General features: G+C 31.3%; 1 protein-coding gene across 1 annotated transcript in view; it reads right to left on the reverse strand.

Annotated features, from left to right (window-relative positions):
- Positions 1-14,713: 14,713 nt before the first annotated feature.
- Positions 14,714-23,718, reverse strand: part of LOC127711277 (nibrin-like) — a 34,193-nt gene continuing 25,188 nt past the window's right edge. The window contains exons 14-17 of the mRNA XM_052217269.1: positions 23,335-23,517; positions 20,779-20,892; positions 15,805-15,854; positions 14,714-14,911 (exon numbers count right to left, since the gene is read on the reverse strand). Coding sequence (XP_052073229.1) covers positions 14,881-14,911; positions 15,805-15,854; positions 20,779-20,892; positions 23,335-23,517 — 378 coding nt within the window. The 3' untranslated portion in view covers positions 14,714-14,880. The remainder of the gene's footprint in view (positions 14,912-15,804; positions 15,855-20,778; positions 20,893-23,334; positions 23,518-23,718) is intronic.

Genomic DNA, 23,718 nt, shown 5'->3' on the forward strand with positions numbered 1-23,718 from the left:
ATTGGCATGATTTTTACTCGGAATTCTCTCTTTGTCTGAAATGTTTGTAAAAATTCTTAACAAAGTCTGAATTTGTCTTAACTAAGTACTTGATTTTTCTTGACATATGTCTTGGCAGTATTAACATTGTCTAAAAATTTCTCGACACTTTCTTTATCATCTGATCAGTGTCTTGATAAGTCTCGACAAATTCTCGAATGTCTTATATTTGTCTCGATAAGTCTTGACATTCTTAATGATGTCTGAAAATGTCTCGACACATTTTTGACAGTCTTAAAGATGTCTGAATATATCTCGACACATTCTTGATGGTCTTAAAGATGTCTCGACACTATCTCAATAGTATAAATTTCGCCTGAATTATGTATAGACACATTCCTGACAGTTTAAACACTTTCTTATGCTGTTTTTTACTCATTTCTATTATCGCTAAACTCTTAGAAGAATTAGGATACAATAATAAATTGCTATAAAAAAGCAAGATTTTGGTACAATAATTGTTTATTTACCATGTTAAAATTGAATATTATGCATGAAAAATGAAATATGTCTGCAGTATGATTTATTTCAATCATTTAGCAATTATTTATAAGAATTTTAAATCAACATTTGTAAGTTTTTTACAAACCCACATTTAAATTGGTTTATATCAACATACTCACATTTGTATTTGTTAATATTTTCATACCCATATTTTTATTTATGAAAATATTAATATACCCACATTTTTAATTATAAAAATATTTACATTCCCAATTTGTGTGTTTTTTGTAATAAGTGTAACTTGAAATAACAGTATATTCTATAAAGAGATATAAAGCAACAGATATATCATGTATATTGGTCATGATTTGTAAAGCTCAGAATTGTCAAGTAAATTTAGACACAATTAAAAATGTTCAGAATTGTCAAGCAATACTGAGAAAAAAAAAGAATGTCGAGAACCTGTCAAGAAATTTCAAGACAGTATTCAAATGTCGAGAATTTGTCAAGAAATTTTAAGACCATATTTAGAATGTCGAGAATATGTCGAGTAAATTTCATACAAATTTAATATAAATCAGAAATTGTCAAGAAAAATTAGGACACAAGTCATACTTAGGAGAATGTCGAGTAATTGTTTATGCAAATTGAGACAAAAATTGGTCTTTTCAGACTTTTGGACTTGTGCAGTGCATTTCACTTGCACAAGCATGACAAGGGAGAAATTCCGAAATATAGAGTTCACCACTGCATCATATTTTTTTCGATATTTCTCCACTCGAGACAGTAAAATTTTAACATTCAAAGTGCGAGGCTTGCCGAGCTTTATATATAATTAAAGTGTAACTTTTGTGAGTGGAGAGATTTCGTTATACACGAGTTATAGCGGTTGAATCTGTTTCTGTAATGACTTTTAGACGATATCTAAACAATGTTTCTCCTTTTTTGCTTACTCATCGTTAACTTTGTCCTGTAAATGATGAGTTGGTAAAACAAATTTTTAAACTTAAAAACTGCATATTTATTATAGATCACTAATAAATAATTTCGAACTGTAACGGCCATTTTGATTTGAATAAATGCCACACTATTCAGACAATTCGCTCGGACTCAATTCAGATTTGTTCAGACTGTTCCACGTTTACGAAACAGCAACATAAGGAGTTGTTAGAAGAAGCTACCGCACAGTCCCTTTTAGACTGGAAGCAATACATTTCTGATTTTACAAACAAACATCTGGAAAATAAACTCGTCACAAATTTTTAACATTTTAAGTTTCAGTTTTTTTCAAATGAAGTTAAAATGAATTACCTAGTGGAAACGATACAGTGTAAAGCCGTATTGTTATTTTATTGTTTAAGTTTATACAGTAAATTATTTATTTGAAACAAAAATGAGTTTTTTTTAATTTATTGTATGTAAAGACCCCGTGATAGAACGAAAATAAAGGGAAAGTACAGAAGGTATATTGATTTTTGTTTACAATTAAAAACAAAGATAAAACAAATCATACATGCAGTTCATCATTTGTGAAATACGACACGATAGGTGTGCATACGAGGTAAAGATCTTCCTATGATGAAATTATTAATCTAGATGTTCATATATGTTATGTTACATATAGGAGATGGTTTTTTTTTCATTACCATAAAGTTCTTGGCTGCACTTTCATATAATAGAAGGCTTTCAAGAATCGTGGAATTATTCTAAAATTATGATTGTTGATGCATTTACAATAACATTTAACAAAACCATCCTGACTGCACCAGATGCGCATTGACATTTGATGTCTTAGTGGTGTTTGAGACCAAAATATTGGAAATTATTAACTTAACACAAAACACTGACAACTGATATATTTAATAATGAATCAGAACTAGACAGAAGGAGAATATATCCGTTAAATTTACACATCTTTGATCTCTGCAAATTTTGTAAAACAACAAATCCGTATTTGTATGATAGCTTCGAGGCTCCTGTACTACAGTACTTGACTTGCCTACTGAAATACTTGCGACTATCAGCAGACCTAACGATGTTTATGCTACATAAACAATGTCTCTGTAATGATAATTGAGGTTAAAGAAATTTTAAACATCATACAATCGTTTAAGAACTGATATAATCGACCATTAGCTAAACCAGGGCAAGTTTTCAAGAGCAAATGAATAGATTTCTTCGTATTGCCGGTATCACGATGTGTGCCAAATGTGCATCAATAAAAACTACTGGTGGATTTGTTTTTTTGTATTTAAACGAACCAGAGTTCCTACTCAAATTAAAAACGAAATAACAAGAGGGTAATGAAAATGTCAGATTAACTCGGGTGCTCCGAACTAAACTGTCTTTGCTCAACTTAGACATGGAAATAAGAAATTTCCAAATTCATTGAATTTTAAGATACATATATCAGCACTCACATTTCAACATGTTTCAACGAGGACAAATCATCATAGATCAGTTCTTAGTCGGAGACTTATTTGTAAATTGGACATATTTGGGATACCGGTATTAAGTTCCATTAAGTGTGCTACCTTGTCCTTGCAGAAAATCATTTTTACCTTATTTGCAATATTACTCTGAATGTTTGACAACAATGATGCCAGGAACCATTTATATTTTTTTCAAGGTTATGAACTGGATATGAATTGAACAGATATATAGACAGCCACACAGCAAAGGATTCTTATACAAATAAAAAAATTAAAAACAAAAGATTGTGTCTTAGGACACGAATGTCCCTGCTCAAGTTTTGCAATTTTCCATATAAAAAAGGGCATAACTCTAGAAAGGTAAATGACTTACAACACGGATTTGAATTCTGAATACTGTAAATTCAGAAATTATTGCGTGCACTTATTATTGCGATTTTGTCATTTTAGACTAAACTGCGATTTTAATTTTTGCGGTTTTGAGAAAAATCCTGTTTAATTCATATAAAAAACTTCAAAATGCGAGTTTAAATTATTGCGATTATAACCCTGTCGCATTTTTCGCAATAATAAAAACATCGCAATAATTTCTGAATTTACAGTAATGTGGTTCTTAGCAGTTTGTATGAATTTTATAAGCTTTGGATGAGTAAAACTTAGGTTAGAGTGTGGAAACTAAAATAAAAATTATGTTATAAAGGAGAACAAAACTTCTAGAACGTTACATGACTCACTACCCAAATTCCAACTCTATCTGAAAGTTGTGGTTCTTAGCATTGTGTATGAGTTTCAAAAAATTTGCTTGAGGCAAATTTAAGTAATGATGTGGAAACGAAAATTGGACGGATGGGAGGGTAAGAAGGAAGAACGGACGATCAAGGGTAACACTTATTGCCCCCTCCCTTTGACTACGGCGGGGGCATGAAAAGAAGTGGTATGATAGCAAATGAGACAACTATTTGCCAGAGAAAAAAATACGGGGATAAAATTAAGAAAAACAGCATTTTTTGTAAAAAGAAGTCCAAGATAAAAATAGTCAATGGTAGTTGCACTATGTTAAAAGTATTGTAGATGATCTTGCTCAAGTACACGTTCTGTGATTCTGCCATGCTTTGTTTTGTACTGACTTATTAATGTATTTCATTTTTGCAGTATGGACCTTTATGGCACCTCGGATAAATTATAACGTGATTGGTTCAACGCCGTCACGTGGTGACCACATATGAATCCATCATTTCTCAAAACTTGGCCGATTCCGTACCTTCATTTAAGATAGTAGAAGAGTAGCGGATTCACACGAGGATTGCCGAGTAATCACAAATTATAATTTGTACAGGGTTTATGTAGGAGTTATCAGTATTTTGAAACACACCTTCTTTCACCAGGTGATACAAGTTTATCTTCAATAATTATCCAGTTCGATGTTTTACTCACAAATTCATATACTTCAACCTAACATTAAGCACTGTCCTCTATGTTATAAAACTACAAATAAGGACACGTGATTGGTTTAGATTATATTTTTACTTTTTAACTAATACCAAATTCTATGTCCACAAAATATATTTAAGTGTTTTTATTTGAACTTTGTGTCAATACTATATGCAAGACTATAGCATGTAGTTGTGGAAATAAACAGTGATATGCTTAACCAAAGACACTGTGCTTATTTTATCTAATTATGTAAAGAGATTCACAAAATACTGATAACTTGTACAACAATACTGTACAAATTATAACATTACAATTTGTACACAACATATATAACTTAGCAAGAACAGTCCCATGTACTATAAATTCGTTAAACGGTTTACTTCTGATCCCTACAGATCCTTAGAGGGTTAGTAAAATCCAAAAAAGATTCGGCCTTCGGCCACACTTCCTATGGATTTTACTAACTCTCTATGGATCTGTAGCCGTAAGGGGTCAGTAGCAAACCATATAAATTATATTATGGCAGAAAAGACATTTTGTAAAATTTCGTTACGTAATTAATTTGAGCAGAAATTACTACACCATTCAGTATCTAGATTGTGTTTATTTCTATGTTTCTAATGGTAGTTGTTATCGACATAATGTACATAATGGCTTTGCTATAATATGTACACATACTTTCAAGAAAACTAGATGCATTTAAGTACATAAATGTTTAATGTTCTTTGAAACTAAGTGTATTAAAACATATAATATCAGAACACTCAGTAACTCCATAGAGAATCTTAAAATGAAAATATCACAACTGAAGTGTACATCCTTCTGAATACTGACAAAAGCTTTTAAACTTTCCTAATACATTATTAAAATTCTGACATGACTTGAAAATTTTCCAATCATAACAGTAGAACAAAACACCATTCAGTTTGGACAAATTTATGAACATGGAATGTTCCTTTATGTTTCAGCTTCTTACCGTACATGTTAAGATATGAGATTTTTTTTTCCTTTTAAGATAAGGCTCTTAGACACATTGAATCGTATAAAAATTTAAAAATTATAATGTGTTTTAAATCATTGGTTAATAATGTTGAATATTGCCCTGAATATATTAGTATAAGACTATTGCACTAATACCGTTGAATATTGCCCTATATAGAATATTGTAGCATCATTGTTCAATTTTGTAAGCCTATCCCAACTACATTGTTGAATATTGTTCTGAGTAGAATATTACAGGACTTTTGCACTAATATTGTTAAATTTGTCATGAATAGAATATCAGATTTTCCTGTTGCACTAAACATAAATATTGCTGAATATTGATCCGACTAAAACATTAGGACTATCGCAATAATATTGTGTCATATTGCCCTGAATATAACATTTATAGGACAATTGTTCTAATAATGTTCAATATTTGCCCTAAATAGAATACCATATGACTGTTGCACTAATATTGTTGAATATTGACCTGACTAGAACATTATAATACTATCGCAACTCTATAGTTAAATGTTGCCCTGAATACAACATTATAGGACTATACCCTAGTATTGCTGAATGTTGCCCTGAATAGAATTCTATAGGACTATACAATGTATAATTATTACAATAATTATCCAGTTCGATGTTTTACTCACAAATTCATATACTTCAACCTAACATTAAGCACTGTCCTCTATGTTATAAAACTACAAATAAGGACACCTGATTGGTTGACACTATATTTTTATCTTTTAACTAATACCAAATGTTATGTCCACAAAATATATTTAAGTGTTTTTATATGAACTTTGTGTTAATACTATATGCAAGACTATAGCATGTAGTTGTGGAAATAAAACAGTGATAAGCTTAACCAAAGACACTGTGCTTATTTTATCTAATTATGTAAAGAGATTCACAAAATACTGATAACTTGTACAAAAATACTGTACAAATTATAATTTGTACAACATTACAATTTGTACACAACATATATAACTTAGCAAGAACAGTCCCATGTACTATAAATTCGTTAAACGGTTCACTTCTGATCCCTACGGATCCTTAGAGGGTTAGTAAAATCCAAAAAAGATTCGGCCTTCGGCCACACTTCCTATGGATTTTACTAACTCTCTATGGATCTGTAGCCGTAAGGGGTCAGTAGCAAACCATATAAATTATATTATGGCAGAAAAGACATTTTGTAAAATTTCGTTACGTAATTAATTTGAGCAGAAATTACTACACCATTCAGTATCTAGATTGTGTTTATTTCTATGTTTCTAATGGTAGTTGTTATCGACATAATGTACATAATGGCTTTGCTATAATATGTACACATACTTTCAAGAAAACTAGATGCATTTAAGTACATAAATGTTTAATGTTCTTTGAAACTAAGTGTATTAAAACATATAATATCAGAACACTCAGTAACTCCATAGAGAATCTTAAAATAAAAATATCACAACTGAAGTGTACATCCTTCTGAATACTGACAAAAGCTTTTAAACTTTCCTAATACATTATTAAAATTCTGACATGACTTTAAAAATTTTCCAATCATAACATTAGAACAAAACATCATTCAGTTTGGACAAATTTATGAACATAGAATGTTCCTTTATGTTTCAGCTTCTTACCGTACATGTTAAGATATGAGATTTTTTTTTTCCTTTTAAGATAAGGCTCTTAGACACATTGAATCGTATAAAAATTGAAAAATTATAATGTGTTTTAAATCATTGGTTAATAATGTTGAATATTGCCCTGAGTATATTAGTATAAGACTAGTGCACTAATACCGTTGAATATTGCCCTAAATAGAATATTGTAGCATCATTGTTCAATTTTGCCTGAATAGAATAGTATAAGCCTATCCCAACTACATTGTTGAATATTTCCCTGAGTAGAATATTACAGGACTTTTGCACTAATATTGTTAAATTTGCCATGAATAGAATATCATATTTTCCTGTTGCACTAAACATATATATTGCTGAATATTGATCTGACTAAAACATTAGGACTATCGCAACAATATTGTGTAATATTGCCCTGAATATAACATTTATATGACACTTGTTCTAACATTGTTAATTTTGCCCTGAACAGAATACCATATGACTGTTGCACTAATATTGTTGAATATTGACCTGACTAGAACATTATAATACTATCGCAACTCTATTGTTAAATGTTGCCCTGAATACAACATTATAGGACTATACCCTAGTATTGCTGAATGTTGCCCTGAATAGAATTTTATGAGACTATACAATGTATTTACGTGGAGAAATTATTATAAGTGAAACAAATTCTCAAACTCAATGATGCTTGACAACAGTACAAAGATTTTACGTATTCTCTCTCATGACAGTTCCAAGCTTTATCACAAAGTTAACGTTAGTTTGTAGTTTAATAGTTTTTACTATCTAATCATTTTACTCAAAGGATCCCTTAGACAAAGTTGACCCGAGATGATTTTGGCTTTTTTGTAGGTTCCTTTTGATCATATATATAGCTCTTCAGATCATGTACATCCTTGACTTTCAAATGTTTTGGCCTGAGCATCCTCGTTGATGGTAAATCCAGAAAAGCGCATCGGACGCTAGAGTTTCATAATGTTATTTTTAATTATTCCAATAATCAATTATATTCCTTGCTTATTTCATTAATTGTATACTGAATTGAAAGTGTTATGAATCGAACTACGTTGTTCATTGGCTAAGATAAAGTTGATTGACACGGATAAAGTTGATCGACAAAGTAATTGATTTATATATGATTTTTTTTTAAATAGTAACTTAGAAATTATTTTAACAGTAATTGTGTTTGAAGTGCTTTAATTGGATTTAGGCAAAGATGATTATGACGGGGACTTTTGTAGCTCTATTGACCATTACTGCACTTGGTAAGGAAATTAAGCAATTTATTACTTTTTTCTTAATTTTGCTTTATTATCTATGTGCTAAAATTTTCCAATTTGTGTTAATTAGATATATTCAAGCATTATATTTTCATTTAATAAAGCATGAAAAAGAGCTAAAATACAAATGGGATCAACAGTTAGACTCACTTAACATACTGAAGCAGAAATAAAGCAGATAGTACACATATTTAGATACTGAAACTCTGATGTACTGGTAAACGCTTTTGGACTGCCACTGGAAAATGAGGGTATATTGGACAGTGACTACAATTTTGACTTGCAACAGGCCACCTACGGACCCCTCAAAAAGTTGTTGCAACAGGCCACCTACGGACCCCTAAAAAATTGGTTGCAACAGGCCACCTACGGACCCCTCAAAAAGTTGTTGCAAGAGTCCTAAAAGTATGTGCTAGAGTTTGGCACTCTTTCTATACGAGACATCGGATTTAACTTTTCTAATCTGACTGGACATTGCTGGGTACTTTGGCAAGGGTTTTACTGCCGATCGCGATCGGAAGAAGACCAAGAGTGACCATATTTCTATTCCCCAGCCACCCTTGGTTTCTATTTTACTTAAATGCACATTTATATTATCCTCAAATTCACAGTAAAACCAATTTAAACCAAACAGATATTTAAACTATCCTCAAATTCACAGTAAAACCAAGCCAAACAAATATTTAAACAAAGGTTCAAATATCCTTGTTAGGAACAAAACGAAATAATTTCTAAAGATGCTTAACCTTCACAGTTTGAATTGATTATTACAGTGCTTTTCAGTCTGCTAAAGATAAACCGTCATTTAGATACGATATAGTTTTGATTCCATCTTTGCGCCAACGGGCACCTTAAGGTAGTACTGCTATAGTTAATAAAGTATGACTGGAAGGATTCCGACATATGCATTAATTGAACTCAAAAATTATTCAGATGTTACCCAAAAAGAAACGAATATTTACGAAATGTAGAAATGAATAATACATTTTGATGAATCGTACACAAAAAAGTTCAATTCGATTTTACAATTGGCAACACGTACCCTTAACTATTTTTAAACACAACTATTTGTTATAAAACATAATGAAAATATTATTTTATATATAATAAAAATAAATAAAGATGATTTGATATTTTAATACACAATTCAACTGCAGGTAATCTTTTGGATGACGTAAGGATTAAAACTCAGAACAGTGGAAATGTTGGTCTGTGGACTCCAAATATTGAAGATTATTACACCAATATGTCAACTTTCCAGATATTTTTTACCAACAGATATATCAAATTCTACGTTAAAGCTTGTGCCAACGCCTTTGTTCTTCTCTCTGCTGCAACCAATTTGCAGTCGGACTGTTATGCAATCTGCATCGGTGGACAAGGAAATTCTAAAATATATCTACGTATCCGTCGAAATGGCGCAGTAACAGGTATTAGTTTTCCGGAATCTGGTTTATTAAGCTGCTCGGAGTTCAAGGTATTTGAAGTAAACTGGGAAGAATCAGGAAGGATAACTCTAATGTCAGACAGAGGAACAGTCATGAATTGGACGGACACATCACCGATACAAATACAAGGCTTAGGGATCATGACGGGATGGGGAAGTGAAGGACTGTGGATTTTGGAGCATTCATGTAAGCAATAACAAAAACTGATTTGAATTTATCAAAAATTGAAATTATTACTACGATTGTTTAATGAAATTAATTTTAAATTCAAGATGATACATAGATACCCGCTTTCTGAAGTGTAGATATTTTGATGTTACCGATCAGACGAATATGGCAAGCCGTTGTGGAATGTATTCTCTTTTTATTAATATTAATAAATAATTTATTTATATTAAAAATATTTTTTTAATATTAATGAATAGGTCTTTTTTAATATTGATTAAGTTTATTTCTTTTATATTAAATATAACTTTTAATATTATAAATTCGATTTATTAATACTGAAAAATTAAAATGAATATTGAAAAATAGATCCTATTCATTAGTAATATAAAAAAAAATGTTTTGATCTTAAAAAATCATTTTCTAATGTTCAATAAATGGTTTAGTTTTTTTATACCAAAAATTATTTTCTCTGATATTAATAAATACGCCACCTATATAAAAGAGTTGTTTGTGCGCTTTTATCATGTTTATGTAAGATGAGCATACGTCACAACCTTGACATTTTTCTCTATAAAAAAAGCATTAGAAGAGAGAGATGGAAAACAGCCTTCTTTTTTTAAATCTGTGTTTCCTGTTCTGTTTTATTAATCTTTTAACTTTTCAGCTCTTTTCACTGGCTACTATTGTGGTGAGTCAGACACATATGGTAATATGACCTTACTTTCTACTACTGTTCAACGCAGTCGTGTTATCTGTACATTGGAATGTTCAACGAGGAATGACTGTCTTGGTGTCAACTTTAATGGCAATACCAAAACATGTGAGGTCGTTGCTGGAGGTCAACCAGTCGTCAAGTCTGTTGTCCACAACTGGAAGTTTTATTCAAAATGTTTGCATGAAAACAAGGCGTGTTTAGCGTGTATTGTTTGACCGGTTCTATCGATCTGTATAAGACTGAAAATTGCCTTCTTGTCTGTTTTCACTTTTCATATTTTATAACAAATGTTTGTTTTTAAAAATAATGAAAGATGAGACCAATTATAAAGGCGAATGGAGATTCATTTGAGTATAATTCACCAGAATACAAATACTTCCAATTAACGGAAGCAATATAAGTTTACCCGTATATGTGTTTTAAAAGCTTTGTTTGTTTGTTAATGAAATGGATAAATTGACATTATATTAGTACTTATAAAGTCACATGAAGGTTTTTATCTTTTTTAAAAATCGTGAATTTATCAATTATAGACTTTTGACGAAGTCAACGCGTTATATATGGACCTGTTCATATATGGACTTCGTCCCTGGTCAATATAATCTGAACAGGTCCATATATAACGTATTGACCTCGCCAAAAGTCCGTAATTGATAACTGTATTTTGTAAAATTTTCAATATTGATCGTCAATATGGACAAAAACAACTTTCCTTAATTTCGGTCAGATAATCGAAAAGAGGAATTCCAAAATTAAATGCACAGGAATAACTGATTATGGACTAGAAAACTTCGCGTATTAGGAAAAGCAATATACCAAGAATATTAACGAAACCTATATTTTATGAGCTCGAAAGCATAGACTCAAACAGACTAAAGTGTTTGTCCAAATTGTAGAGCTGTCATTGTCATGTTCTAACAAATTGTAATTTATGGCAAAGTGGTCTTAGTAGTTCATCTACTTATCACTGGCCTGTTAACACTGATGTTGTCAGTTTGAGACCCACTCATGGCAGGTGCATTTGATTGATATCCAAATGGACTGGGAACTCAATTTTTCTGCAGAAGATATGGTTCTCTACCGGCACCTCCACCAATAAAACCTGACCACCACAATATTCATAGTGCTGAAAGTGGCACTAGACACTAATAATCAATCAATCAATTTCACATTGATGCAAAATAACTAACTTACTGATAATGTGGTTTTTCAGTTTTAAACATTTTTGGCATTTTATAATGTAAAATCCTCTTGATGCTAAACCGCTTTTCAGTAATCTCATCATGCTACGTTGTGGCGAACGTTCTTAGATTCGATCAAGCTTGACTCTGCTTTTAATGTTTTACAAAAGACTTGATGAAACACTTTTCATTATTACATGCATATATAATGTACATTCTTGTAATAAAATTTGTGTATGTTCAAATGTTATGGTGGAGGCCTTACTTATATTTTTTTTTAAACTGGTTGCTTTTATTGTTCATTAATTCTTTACCCATTATAGTTGTAATAAAAAACAACCTTCTGTGTGTGCTCCAATGCTGCAGATCAATACATTAAGGAGACTAGGAAAACATTTCAAATCAGATGACAATTCTTAATTTGGCAAATTTATATTAATTGTTGCTTCGAATTGGGCCATTATTATAATCAAAGTAATGGTAATCACTCATGGAAAGCTCATGGAAGAGTAGTTTGAATATTTTCCTTATTTATTTAAGTATGGTGTTGACAAAAAAGAACATTAATATTGCGATATTGCAGACCATTACATTTACTACTTGTCTTTAGAAGAATAGCATTTTTCTCAGTAGATACAATGAGATAAATGTGAATCCATGAGAGTTGGTAAAAAATATCCTTAAAATTGCAATTGATATTTTAACCAATTAATGTTGTTCCTGGTTACATGTTTCACCTTCTACATTTCATCTTTAGAAACAGAAGACATTACCAAATAACGATTCTTTGAATAAAGTTTACCAATTATCCTTGTAGGAAATGGGACCAACAGATAGATCTATATTGATTCCAAAAACTAATCTAAAAAGGTTGTTTTGGGGAGCATTTTGTAAGTTGAAACATAAGACATACTATTTTTCTCCTAAAAGAATTGCTTATTGATTTTAAAAACAATTATCTTGTTTATATATGACACTAAAGATTAAAAACTTTTTCAACTTATACAAATTTAAAATCTTATTTTATTGAAATGTGGACTCATTCTTCACTGCAAAAGTTCACTTCCTATATTCAAATGACAAATATTGTTCATAAAAATTTGATAAGAATAAACTAAAAAAATATTGGTTTGCTTAGTTTAGAATTTTGAAATTTTATTTACTGTTTCAAGCCAATCACTGATAAGTGAAACCTATGTTATTAATTAATAACAGATGATTAGTGTACAACTTTATCAAAATAAATAAAATATACACCTTATATGAATACCTTTTTTAATTTTCTAGATTTATTTTTTTATTCTTTTGAAAAAAAGTCTTCTGAATCTTTAACCATTTATCTTTTAGATATGATTTATAAAATCATTTAAATGAATGTAGATCAAAAGTAAAAGGCAATGAATAAATCTTTCATTTCTATTTATCAATATCTAATATAAAGATATGTGTATTCAATAATGAGGACAAGTATTTGTGTATTGAGATTTTTAATGAAGGATCTGCTTAATTATGTAAGACTGATGTTGATTAGTAATATGGTCAAGGTGATTGGCATTTAAGGAGGTGGGACATTATAATTCAGGTCCCGCCTTTTCTCTTGCTTGTTTGGCGATCATGGCAGTAGTCAATCATGCTGGTAATGTATCTTACTCATAACTAATTAAAATCACATAACTAGCCTGTAAATTGACCGAAACTAAAGACACACATACTTGAATGAACTAATCCAAAGATATAACCAACATTTTTCATAGTTCGTATGTGCATATGTACATATACATGAGAATTACAGGGAACTATATTTCAGTGTGTATACCTTTTGTAAAATCAGCAGCAAACCTGAGCTTCTTTATGTTTAGGAGGCCCGTGCCTTAGGAAAGACTTGGAACAATAGTTCCAATCCTTCCAAAAATATTCTATAGTGTGTTTAATTGCAAACATGTCATTGTTTAAAGTCAAGAAAAATTAAAACAATAGGAATAACTGTTTGGTATCCCATAATGATGTGCCTGTCATAGAGTAGTCAATACGAATTTGTTATAATATTGAATATGAATATGATACAAAAGTCTAACTTTTTATCAATAAAACTTGTACGAGTTACTATTATCTTTCATTGTTATGGAATATCTGTTTCACAGATGACAAGGGATATGTTCCAATTGTCTAAGTAGTTATCAAAGGTACAAGGCTTATAATTTGATACGCTAGACACACATTTCGTCTACAAAAGACTCATCAGTTAAACCACATTCTCATCCTCTTTTCCCCAAAAAAGACCTACCAAATTAAAACTAATCACTGGACAACACAACAGGTGCAACATGTGGAGCAGGGTATGTTTACCTTTCTGAAGCACCTGAGATCAACCCCGGCTTTTGGAGTGGATCATGTTGCTCAGTCTTTAGTTTTCTATGTTGTGTTTTGTATACTGCTGTTTGTCTTTTGGTTCTTTTCTTTTATTGCCATTGCATTGAAGAATAATTTTCCACTTATGAGTTTGAATGCCCCTTTTGGTATCTTTTGCCTCTATCTTAAGACGATGAAAATAAAGTGAAGGTCTTTGTGAAAAATACTAACAGTTTACAGTGATAAGAAATTCAAAATATGAATATGTGGTTTGATTGCCAATGACCCAACTCTCCATAGGGCAAAGATGTAAACTTTAGCTTATGACCTTCAGGAATGAACAAAACCAATACTGTATAGTAAGCTATAATACAACCTGATATGACAATATATAAAACAATTGAAAAGAGAAAATCAATGACTTCATTTACACTACTAACAATAAATGAAAAACAAATATGGCACACATCAGCAACAAACAATAACTACTGGATTACAGGTTCCTTGCTTTGGACAGGCACATCAAAATGTGGAAAATTTATCAGAACCAAATTAATTTGTGGTTTGTGATAAAACAAAGCATCTGGTTAACTAAAAAATTATTTTATCACACTGCATTTGTAATAACATTAATTTTTTTTAACAGAACAGAAAGTTTTGTTGTTCATGACACTTCATTATAATTTGTGTTGAATAAGGTTTTGACTGCATCAATAACCGTCTCCACTTATGTTTATGCAAAAAAATGCATTTTTCATCTTGACTTCTTTTTATTTGGTTCCCAGCTAAAACAGAAAAAAAGAACAATTAAGTTTGCAGAAGGATAGACTAATCTATTCCTTTTGTTAATAGTTGCTTCTATAAAGAGGTGAAATTAATGTACTTTTTAATATAAATAAGAAGATGTGGTATGAGTGCCAGTGAAAAAACTCTCCAGCCAAGTCACGTTGTATAAAAAGTAAACAATTATAGGTCAAAGTACAGCCTTCAACATGGAGCCTTTGCTCACACCAAACAGCAAGCTATAAAGGACCCCAAAATGGCAAGTGTAAAACATTTCAAACATGAAAAACCAACGGTCTAATCTATATAAAAAATGAGAAATTAGAAACACTTAAGAACCAAACCAACAAACGACAACCACTAAACAACATGCTCCTGACTTAGGACAGGTGCAAAAAAATGCAGGGAGTCTAAACATTTTTACAGGCACCAACCTTCACCCTAACCTGAGATAGAAGCGTAGCATTACAACATAATAAGACACACTATAAAATATCAATTGAAATGGCTTAACTTATTCAAAAAGACATTTATACATAAATTAGTAAACATATACTCGAAGAATAAGTTTGATCTATGACACAATATACATACAATATCAATAAAAAAGATGAAGAACAGTGTCAAAAAGAAAACTTTAACCTGAGACAAAATAGTGTTATATTCTAAATCTTTAAGAAAACATGTATCATAAGTGACATAATTGCATATATGGGACATATTATCGATAGGACAAGAAGCAGCCAATACAAACAATTTTTAAATGACTTGGGCAGCAGACTTAACCCTAGAACATCCAATATACAAGAACACACAAACTCAGATCACAAAGAAATTATCAAAATATTTGCACAGACATTTGTAAATTAAAAGATATCTCAAATTGTTTGCTTACTTAAATAAATCTTGAGCTTTTTTCTCTGATTCATTCTGTTGACTCTCAGCCTGAAATAAATACAATATGCTTTTACAATATAATTGATTTCAATGCAACTGTCATACAAGTGAGAGGTTTAGCTAGCTTATCAGGTCTAACCAACCATCTTCTACATAAGAAATGCCAGTACAAGGTCAGGAATATGCCAGTTGTTTTCATTTTTTGTTTTGCCATTTAATAGGAAACTTTCCTTTTTGCATTTTCCTTGCAGTTTAATATTTTTGTTATTTTACTCTTTGCTACTGTAAATTCATAAATTATTATGATATTTTAATTAAGGCTGAAATACAGTATCAGGTTTGCAATAACAATAAACTGTTGACACAGAGGTATTTTCCGCCTTTTTGTAATTTTGATAGTATTGAATCCAAGTGGCAATATCTACACATATAAATAAAGACAACAGTAGTATACTGCTGTTCAATAGTCATATATTGATTAAGCAAAAACAAATCCAGGTACAAACAAAAACAGAGGTGAAAAAGTCAACTATAACAGGAAAACAACGGAACAACAAAAACACTGAACTGCAACAAAAACAAACGCCAACATACACAGAAATGGACTATCTGATAACAACTGCCATACTCCTGACTTGGTACAGGATATTTTAAGAACAAGAGTGCACACGCTGAAATGTCTCACCTGCTTTGCTGACCATTGATTTTATGATGAAAGTCTTTAAGATAAAGGTTTTACTAATAGCATCAAAGAAACTTAACATTTTTAATGATCTATGACAATGAGGTCAAGGTTAGATAAATTCTCTAAGATAGACATATAAACCTTACCGTAATTGTATACATCAAATATAGTTGATCTATTATTTATGGTTATTGAAAAACAGACCAAAACACAAAAATTTAACATTGACCATTTAACCACTAAAATAAGGTCAAGGTCAAATGAAACCTGCCAGACAGACATGTTCACCTTATAATCATTCTATACACCAAATATAGATGACCTATTGCTTAAAGTACTTGAAGAAAGACCAAAATACAAAAAACTTAACCGTGACCAATGAACCATGAAAATAAGGTCACGGTCATATGATACCTGGCAGACTGACATGTAACCATTACAAACATTTCATACACCACATACAGTTGACCTACTGCTTATAGTATTTGAGAAACGGACCTCATCACGTAACTTTAACCTTGATCACTGATCCATGAAATGAGGTCAAGGTCAGGGGAACCCTGTCTGACAGACATGTAGACATTGCAAGGAACCCATGTACCAAAAACAGTTATCCTATCACTCCTAATAAGTGAGAAATTTACATGACAAATAAACTTAAAATTTTGTTCAAGCAGTTGCTGAACCATGAAAATGGGGTCAAGGACAATGGACATATGACAGACAGAAACTTCGTAACATAAAGTACCTACATACAAGATATGAAGCATCCAGGTCTTCTACTATCTGAAATTTAATGCTTTATACAAATAGTTTACGCTGCCCCCACCAGATAGTAATACCTATTCTCACACATTGCAACTTTAGACTCAGGCAAGACAAAAAAATTGTTGGGTTAAACCTGGTTTAATGGCTAGCTAAACCTCCAGCTTATATGGCAATGTTAAAAATACCAATTGAATAAAATGGCAACATTACGTGACAGGAATACAGTACAAATAAAGGCAAGAACACCCAGGACAAAGAAATACATAAATAAATAACATGATAGTACATTACAACATGTAAAAGTAAAATCACAAAAATACTGAACTCTGAGGAAAATTCAAAGTGGAAAGTCCCTCATCAAATGGCAAACCACAGAATAACAACAAACACCTCCCATGAATTTACGACAGTACACCAGGACTTTGTTGTGAACTATAAACTGTGAACATATAAACTATGCAAAACATTCAAAGTCAATGAAGCACACCATAAAGTGCAGGACTAAATAATCTCCATGGAAATGAGAAATGTCAATGCTTATACAATTATACAACTGCATACCAAATACCATTGACTTATACTTAACATAAAACTAAATACAAACTTTAACTTGTAAACAATGTAAAGGTTTTAAAGTCAATGAGCCTTGATATGAGGTGGGGCCAAATCCTTTCCACATAATGCAGACTTGAAATTGCTAATACTACCATGGACTTAACACAAGTGGTTCTTCTTAAACTGGTCTAATCACAAACTTTAACATGTAAATTATGCAAAACATTCAATGTCAATAGACTATTACTAAGAAGGGGGTAGCAAAATGATCTTCATGGAAATGAGATGTGCCAATGCTAATGCATCTGCATACCAAATATAATTGACCTACCACTAGAGGTTTCCTTTAAACTAATCACAAACTAATACATTTTAAGTAAGCAAAAGTTTCAAAGTCAATAGATCATGACTGAGGGAGCATGGCCAGTTAGTCTCCATGAAAATGAGTTGTGTCAATGCTCATACAACTGCATACCAAATGTCACTGACCTACAAGTGGTTCCCTTTAATCTGACATAATCACAAATTAGTACATGTTAATTAAGCAAAAGTTTCAAAGTCAATAGAGCATGACTGAGTGGGTAAGGCCAAATTATCTCCATGGAAACCAATACAAATACAACTGGATACCAAATATCATTGACTTACCACTATTGGTTCCCTATAAACTGATCTTATCACAAACTAATTTATTGTTGTTCAATGTACTAGAAATTTAAGGGTTCCTTTTAAGAGATGATGGGTTTACCTCAATGTGACATCAACCATAAGACATCTAGTGAGTAACAGATAGTGAAAGACAGGTATCCATAAAATGTATTGAGGTCTAAATTGTTCAATGTTTATAAAAATGATGAATAATTTAATAAGAACATTAAAAGGTCACTTTTTCTATGGGCCAACATATTGCTTATTTTTATTAGATGTCAAATGTGTAAAATGACTATGTATATTTAACATATATACCAATACTGTGTAAAAATATCAATATTTACGAGACTGTAAAAATCTAGGTACTGTGAAAGTACTTTAATTAGTGGGTATCAATTTTCGTGGTTTAAGCAAAAGTTACATGTTCGTGGGTTTTTAAATTCGTTGATTTTAGTTTAAAAAAAAAAAATAAAGTGAAGAATTGAAGCCATAAAAAAACGAAGATTATTAATGATAACCGTCTATTGTTTTATAATGATTTGAAGGAAATTGCAAAGTAAACATTTAAATTATTGCACACTGTAAATCATAGTGATGACACTAATTAGCCAGAGATCGTGTTATCAACAGATTAAAGACCATCAAAGGTGTTAATTAGGGGCGCATTGCATTTGCGCCAATTTTTACAAAATCCAATCTTTCATTTGCGCCAAAAAAAAAAAAAAACTACATTTGCGCCACTTTACAGGTAAGATATAACAGGAAATTTTAAAATATTCATTGCTACATCATGAATACATTTTTTTTTAAGTATTGACCCTGGGTACTGGGTATCTAAGTAAGTGTATATTTTTTTTTTTTATTATGTACAACTGAGATTTGAGGTGTCAAGATGGACATTTTCAATTATGAGTTAGTTTCCGTTAGTTTTCTCAGAATTGGATTGTTTTAAATTTTTCATGTTGGTGCTGTTTATAGTCGACTATACGGAATTGGTTTTTGAAGGCCGTACGGTTGTCTATGATGGCTTTCATCCACTTCATTTGACCTTGATAGTGTCTCATTGGCAATTATACAACATGTCCTTTTTTGTATATAGAGGAAATAAGTCTGTATTTTTTTATGACCACACATATAGGTTATCCGGTGTTAATTAGTACATCCGAGCCGTTGCTTACAAGTTGTGTGTTACAATGAACTTTTGGTTTTACTTCAGTGTATAGTGCTTTCTTTTAGTTTTTATAATCTCGTTAATTTATAACAGAATTTTTTTTACATTATTAAAAAAAAGTCTCTTATCAAGAACTTATCAGTGTATAGTGCTGTCATTATGGCTACGATGACTGATTTTGGAGGAATATGTTTTATTATGCAATCAAAAACTGTGTTTTAAAGTTATTATTAAAAGTCGCTTTTGAATAAAACTATTTTTATACTATTTACCTGTATTTACCTGTATTATTGGCACAAATGAAATGTTTTATTTTGGCGCAAATGATTTATGATTTGTGGCGCAAATGAAATGACAATTGGCACTAAAGCAAAGCACTGGTTAATTAGGCCATAAACATGTCACGAAAGAGAACAGTTACATAAACAAATGCTATAAATATACCTTAAAATGTAAAATTAATTCTTATTAAAAGCATGCCCAACATGAAATTATTATTTTCCGTATGAGAATTATGAGGATATAAAATAACATTTTATCATAGCATATCATGACCGGAAATCTGACTTTCATCGATCAAAAATATTTATTATGAAAATCAAAAGATCAAAAGCCTTACAGTTTAGGTTTTTAAAGATTAAATTGGTATAATCCTGTCTGCAGTTGTAGTTCATAGTGCATTTGCCGATATTCAATGTATTCTCTAGATCATATCGGTAGTCAAACCTACATGGGGATCTTTCCATGTCTTGTTTTGGACAACAGTTGTTATATTTCGTTGGACATTTAAATTCGTGGATAAAGTCATCCATGAAAACCACGAAAATTGGTTCCCCATGAATAAAAGTACTTTCACAGTATATCATTGCAACCAATGTAAAAAAAAATTATTTATCTACTCTTATCATCAATGGCTAAAATGCTTTTATTAACTTTTTTTAATTATCTTTTGTTTCTTTTAAGTATTAGGTTGGTGGTTCTCTCCAGGCACTCCAGCTTCCTCCATCAATAAAAACTGACCGCCAGGAAAAAGCACAATAGTGTTGAAAGTGGTTTAAACACCAATCAATCAATTCTAGGTATAATTGGAAGAGTCAGAATCCTTATTATTGATGTAGTAGGTTCTACCAAATCTCTCTTACCTGAATGGCTTCTTTAAACCAATCATCTAAGTCCTTTCTATTTGTTGCAGTATGGGCTATTAGATCACTTCCTCCAATAATTCTAGGTAAACTATTTGCTCCTGCATTTTCTGTCTATAAAGAAATAAAAAAATTATATCATGTAGATTCTTCTCATATTGACCTCCTTTTCATGGTTCATTGATAATAATAAGTTTATCTGAAAAAGTAAGACTTGTAACATAAAATTCAATCATGATCAGTAATTTCAGTGCATGTACTGTTATTTCTGAGTAGTTTCTAACAAAACCAAATGGAACTTGATACACCACAAAATATTATGAATACAAGGCATAGGACATGCAGTAATCAGATTAAAAAAATGTTCATTTGTTTATAATTATTTGAAGAGGCAACACAAGCAGAGAGATCCAAGTAGTTCATCTACAGTGATTACTAGTACTGTTACACCAGTGCCCTAGGTTATGGGGAGGGTTGAGCGCTCACAAACAAGTTTAACCCCACCACATTCTGTATGTGCCTGTCCCAATTCAGGATCCTGTAGTTCACTGGTTGTTGTTGGTTCATGTTTTGTCATATTTTTTTTTTGTAAACTGTTTTATTATAAATTAGGACGTTAATTTTCTCAATTGAATTGTTCCATATTTTCATGTCTTTGCCTTTTATAGCCAACTATATGGTGTGGGTATTTTTCATTGTTGAAGGACTTTCAGTTGCCTATAACTGCTTACATCCTCTTTATTTGAACTTCGGTGGATAGTTGTCTCATTGGTAATCATACCACATCTCCTTATTTTTATATCATCACTAAGCTTGTGAGTTCAAACAGTGCTTATGTAATTGTGTTGGCCACTGGTTGCAATTGACAAGGATTGCCAGTTTTTCTGCTGAAGGTTGGTGGTACTCTCCAGGCACTCCTGCATTCTCCAACAATAAAAACTGGCTTCCATGACAATAGCAAAAAGAACTGAAAGTGTCATTTAACACGAACAATTAATCAATTAAACAATTATTTTTTATTTTTGTTTGCATTTCAATGTTATGCAGTATTTTATCAACCATATCCTGAAAATTCTCTAAGATTTGATCTTTATCTTTTCAATGTTTCTCCGGATTTTTAGATATATGAGCAGTGATTGGGAAGGTCGTGCGCCATGCGCCAATTGTGCATTTTGACCAGAAATGGTACATAGAGTGGCTAATGTCAGCGCAAGAGTGGCGCACGATATTTTTCGGTTCGTATCTAAACGCTTAGCTATATAGTAAAATAAAATTCCGATCGTGTTTCATGTCGCCATATTTGTGTACAAAACTGTGTTGTGTTCCCTCCAATGACAGGAGCACCACCTATATATTTTTGGGCTGTCTCAGGCATTTTCCTTCATGTTAATGATAGCAACTTGCAGTATATCTTATTACCGCAAAAACATAATTAACCATCATACATGATCTAAACAACTTAAATTTTGTGAAAGTTGGCTAGTACAGGCGAGAATTTTTTTTAAATTATAATCTTTAAAGTAAACTTTCTTTAATTTCGATTGAAAAACCAAAAGGATTTTTTTAATATAAAAGACCATAAAAGGCCCTTAACTGTCCTTGTCAATTTTTTGGTCTTTGGTTCGTTTGTATTTAATGATCCCACTTTTCTTTGTTCATGAATATAGTACCCTTTAATTAAAGTGTATTTTTTCTTTATTTTTTTCTTTCTCTTTCTCATACATTTCTTAGTTTTTATGGGGTGGAAATGACAGAAGAGAGCTGAAATAAATTTTCGGATGTTTTATTTTAACTGATTTTGATAAAGAAAGAGTGATTAGGCCAGGTTCAAAAAGGTATTATTTATAGTTTTCGGAACATCTCTTGACTTGTCAATAAGGGTATGGATGTGTATTGGCTAAATTTGTAAGATGTAAACATGGAATTTTTCTGAAAGTTGGATATATTTTTGGACTTGTACTGTACATTACACACACAAAAAATTGGCAAAAAAAAACAGTGAAATTTTTTTAATGCGACAAAACCTTATAAAGAACTAATAGAGGATTTAATTGTGGTCTGTGGCCAGATCAGATGTCTATTCTTGAACTCAGCATTTCCTTATTAATGATTCTGTTCACTGAAGTGGTGTTGGTCTAGTCATAAGTTGCTCAGTTTAAAAAATTTTTATTATAAGTCATAAAAAGTTGAATTTTTGAGTAATGTTACATTTCATGAACTCATACGATGTCATTCTTAGTTACATGTACATCAGAGACATATATTCTTTTGTATGTCTTTGGTCATATAAATCACCATGAACTAAATTAACTTTTGTTCACTGAAGACTAATAAAAAAGCACAGAAACAATATCCATGATGTCAATTAAAATTGTACAGGTTAGTAACTCTTTGCTGAAACATACACTTTTTTATTTTTTTTTTATAAACTAATGGCCCACTCATTTGAAAACATGGCCCATTAATTCTAAAAATGGCCCATTGATTTTATTTTTAGGGGGCCCTGGGCCCATAGTTAAAAAATCTTTACAGATCACTGTATGAGGGTAACAATACCTTTCTGAACTTTTTGAAACTTCTGACCAGTTTTCCTTTCCATTTAACATAACCCTCTGGTACCCCTTCACTAGATTGTTTTTTAGGTTTATTTAGTTTCCTAGCTACCAAGTCAACAAACTGGATATTGATACACCTGGAAGGCAGGTCTTCCTCCTTGACATAGTCAGTTGGTCTACTATTCTGAAAGAGCAAATATTACTAAAGAATTTAAAGCTACTTTTTGTATTTTTACTGCTGAGTAAAAGCTTTGAGCAAGCATATTTGGCACATGAGCACTTCAAACTACGTATACATAAATGTCCTCACGGTCAGCACTTTAACAACCCTATGAAAGTACAATAATAGATCCATTAAATTCTTATTTAGATACAATTTAATGTA

Source organism: Mytilus californianus, unplaced genomic scaffold (genome assembly GCF_021869535.1).
Source record: "Mytilus californianus isolate M0D057914Y unplaced genomic scaffold, xbMytCali1.0.p SCAF_8, whole genome shotgun sequence".
NCBI classification, from domain to species: domain Eukaryota; kingdom Metazoa; phylum Mollusca; class Bivalvia; order Mytilida; family Mytilidae; genus Mytilus; species Mytilus californianus.